This window comes from Emiliania huxleyi (assembly GCF_000372725.1).
Source record: "Emiliania huxleyi CCMP1516 chromosome Unknown EMIHUscaffold_1261, whole genome shotgun sequence".
Classification (NCBI taxonomy): Eukaryota; Haptophyta; order Isochrysidales; family Noelaerhabdaceae; genus Emiliania; species Emiliania huxleyi.
The window spans coordinates 1-3,347 of record NW_005201326.1 but is presented as its reverse complement, the minus strand read 5'-3'; the positions used below and the strand labels follow the sequence as shown (position 1 = coordinate 3,347).

The 3,347-nt window shown below is 66.9% G+C and overlaps 1 protein-coding gene across 1 annotated transcript; it reads left to right on the top strand.

Annotated features, from left to right (window-relative positions):
- Nucleotides 1-2,143: 2,143 nt before the first annotated feature.
- Nucleotides 2,144-3,061, top strand: EMIHUDRAFT_373184 (hypothetical protein; the record flags this gene model as incomplete). The annotated part of the gene is made up of 1 exon (XM_005789588.1): nucleotides 2,144-3,061. The coding sequence occupies one exon, from the start codon at nucleotides 2,144-2,146 to the stop codon at nucleotides 2,996-2,998; it is 855 nt and encodes a 284-aa protein (XP_005789645.1). The 3' UTR covers nucleotides 2,999-3,061.
- Between the last annotated feature and the right edge of the window lie 286 nt (nucleotides 3,062-3,347).

The window sequence follows — 3,347 nt, the reverse complement described above, 5'->3', positions numbered from 1 at the left end:
ATAGGAGGAGGCAGACTCCCTAGGGTGGGCGACGGCTAGCGCATCACACACCTCTCCTTAAAATCCCTGTGTGGTGGCGGCGTGCCGTCCTCCCATCCCTCCCTTGGGTTGTCTGTTTTCTTTCTTTTCTTTCTTTCCGGTGGTAGCAAGGTTAAGCAACCAAGCGACGGAGATGGTGCGGGGGTACGGGTGTTCCAGGGGGTCACGACACGCACCGACCCTTCACGAACCGAAGGCACAGTAATCCGGCACGTGTTGGGCGCCCCATTCCGTTTAGGGCTAGGTCGGCTCAGGCCCCGTCCACTTCCCTCCCACTTGGCGCCTGATGATGAGGAGATGCCACCCAGGTCAGCCGGGGCAGGGGCGGAGGGCGAGGGCGGAGGGCGGGATGGGCGCCAAGCGGGAGGGAGCGGACGGGGAGGGGAAAGAAAGAAAGAAAGAAAACAAACAACCCAAGGGAGGGATGGGAGGACGGCACGCCGCCACCACACAGGGATTTTAAGGAGAGGTGTGTGATGCGCTAGCCGTCGCCCACCCTAGGGAGTCTGCCTCTTCCTATCTCTCTTCGCAGTCTCTCGCCGCTTCTCGCTGCAACCTTGACGGGGACGGGCGCACCTTGCAGGAGCGGACCAGTAGGAATTCGATCCAACGCCAGGTTGCACACCGGGCACATGAAGGCACCGTGAAAGTGCGCGTCGCCATCGAGCACAATCTCGGGCGCCGTGCTCGTTCCGCCGCACCCGAGCCGGTGCGCCGTCCGTCGCACGACTCCCGAGCTGAACTCGTCCGCCTTCGAGATCACAAACAGGATGTGCAGCAGCTCCATGCCTTGCATCTCCACAAATGCCAAGCACTCCACGTCGAGGAAAAACCACTCGTTCGGCCGCATCCAGAACGCCAGCCCCAGCGCCATCACGGCGGCGAAGTTCACGTCCCCCGCATTCGTCACCGACAGGGTCGACATCAGCGACGCCACGGTCACCGGGCACAGCGCCGCCGCCTTGTAGGGCCGGTTTGAATCCAGCCGCACGTTGCACACCTTCCTCATCGCCTTGATCATCACCTTCCACTCCGGGTCGTCCTGCGGCGCCAGCACATTGTGAGCGCGCGACCAGCCGCTCAGCCCGTCAAAAAAGAGGTCGATCGTCTTCATCGTGAAGTTGTCCTTCCCGCCCGACGGCTTCTTCTTCGAGTGCGGCACCTTCATCCCTCGTGCAGCGAACGACGCCGACCCGTCCTCGAAGTCGCACACGAACCCGCCCATCGGCACCAGGCCGTTGGCAACCATCGCCAGGTAAAGCACCACCAGCTTCGGCTGGATGGCAATCGCCTTCCCTCCGCTCCCATCTATAGGCAAATTGTGCCGCCAGCCGCAGGGGAAGAAGCACTGCACAAACGTGGCAAATGTGGCCAGCCACGACACGAACTGCGGGTAGTTCGACCTCGACTTCGACGAGATGGCCAGCATGCCCTGCTTCAGCGCCACGTCATTCACCAGCACCGCGTGCGCATCCGTCACCGTGAGGCTAGGCGCGCCGTCCTTCTTGTACATCTCCATTGCCGACGCCGCCACCGTCTCCAGGCCCGCCAGAACCTGCACGGCAGTGCCCGCGCCGGTCTGGGTCTTCCGCTGCTCGCGCCGCTGCACCATCTTCCAATCTTTGCCATCGCGTCGGGAATCGAAGATGCTCTTGACCATGGCGGAGGTGCCCTTCACCGGCGCTCCCGCGACCTCGTTCGCAGTGAGAGCCGCCTCGTCGAAGGCTCCCCGCTCCTTCGCGGCCTGCTGCGTCCGCACCACCTCCATCGCATTCGCCGTCTGCGCCTTGAGCTTCGCCACCTTCGCCTTCCTCTCCCGCTCCGCCGCCGCCTCCCGGTCCTCGCGGCGGTCCGCCAGGGGGTCGTCGCCGCCGTCGTCAGCCACGATCATGGCCGTGACGGCCTCGCCCGCCATATCGTTCTCGCCGGTCGATCGCGCGTCCCAAAAGTCGCCAAAAGTCGCCAAAAGCGGCGGCGAGTCGCAATCACCCGCCCGCCGTCCCGGCGGTCCCGCAGCTCGCGCGAATCTCCCTCTTAACCCACACTTAACATCTAAAGGGATCCCTAGCATCGCAAGTGTTTTCTATCGTCGACGTCCCTCTAAATGCGAGGGGCCGTGTCACACGCCATCCTCTTCGCCACTGCCGCCGCCCGCCCCTGGTCCCCGGCCGCGATCTCCGACTACGTGCGTGAGCGCGCCGGCGGCCCGCGCGCCGGCGGCGGCGTCTTTTGGGTCGGAGAAGGCACGTTGCGCCGCGCGAGCGGCCGGCGGATCGCGGCGCTCGACTGCGTCGAGAGCGCCGAGCGCGAGTGCAGCGGCGGCGAGGCCGGACCGGAGGCGCCGGGAGGCGCCTTCAGCGTCCGCCGCCTCATCGTCTACCGCGACCCTTCCGGCAACGGCACACTGCTCCACGTTCCCGACGGGCGGGCGCAGAAGCCGGTGCCGCCTCTCGAGTACACCCATGTGGTCCGCATCGGGGCGTCGTCCGCCTCGCCCGAGCCCGCCGTGTCGGCGGCGCGCGCCGACGGCAGCGAGGTGGCAACGGGCCGCACGCTGCGGTCCGGGCTGCGCCAGCGCCCGCTCTCGCGCGTCTTCACCCTCGACGTGCAGGCGGAGGCGCCGCGGCGTGGCCGCGGCTCGAGGTCCAAGGCAGAGGCGATCGGGCGGTCGGGCGACGCGGCGGCGGCGCTGCTCACGGGCAGCAGCGGCGCAGGCGTGCCGGGCACGATTGAGGAGTACGAGCTGCGCGTGCCGCGCTGGCCGGGCTCCTCGCCCCTGCTCGGGCGGGAGCTGCTCTACCGCAGGACCGGCCCTTGCCCGTCATGGTGCGGCGCCGGCGTCTGCACCACGGAGCTGCGGCTGAGGAGGTGCCGGCCGCCCCTCGCCAAGCGCACCCTCGCGCGGCTGCTGCGGGATTGCCTCGACACCGACGGCCGAGCCAGCAGGGAGCAGGAGTGAGCCGAGAGATATATACTCTAGCTGGCGGGCAGGTGAGGAGGAAAGGTAAGGTAAGGTAAATTTCTCCACACACACAAAGTGGTGGGGCAAGGGGGGGCGACCCTCGCATCTCCACACCCGGGCACCCGGCCACACGGGCAGGAGCCCCACCGCAGAGTGGGCATCCTCCGTCCTCTCCGTACTCCGAAATTATACCCCCCGGGAAAAAAATACAAAAAGTGTGCGCGGCGCTGGCAAGCCTCGGAGCTCGGTGCACTAAAGTGCACTGCGGCACACTCGCTGGTCACTGCCGGCTCTGCTGCGCCGCCCCGGGTCGCCGCACCGCGGTGGCCGGTGCACGTCTGGGTGA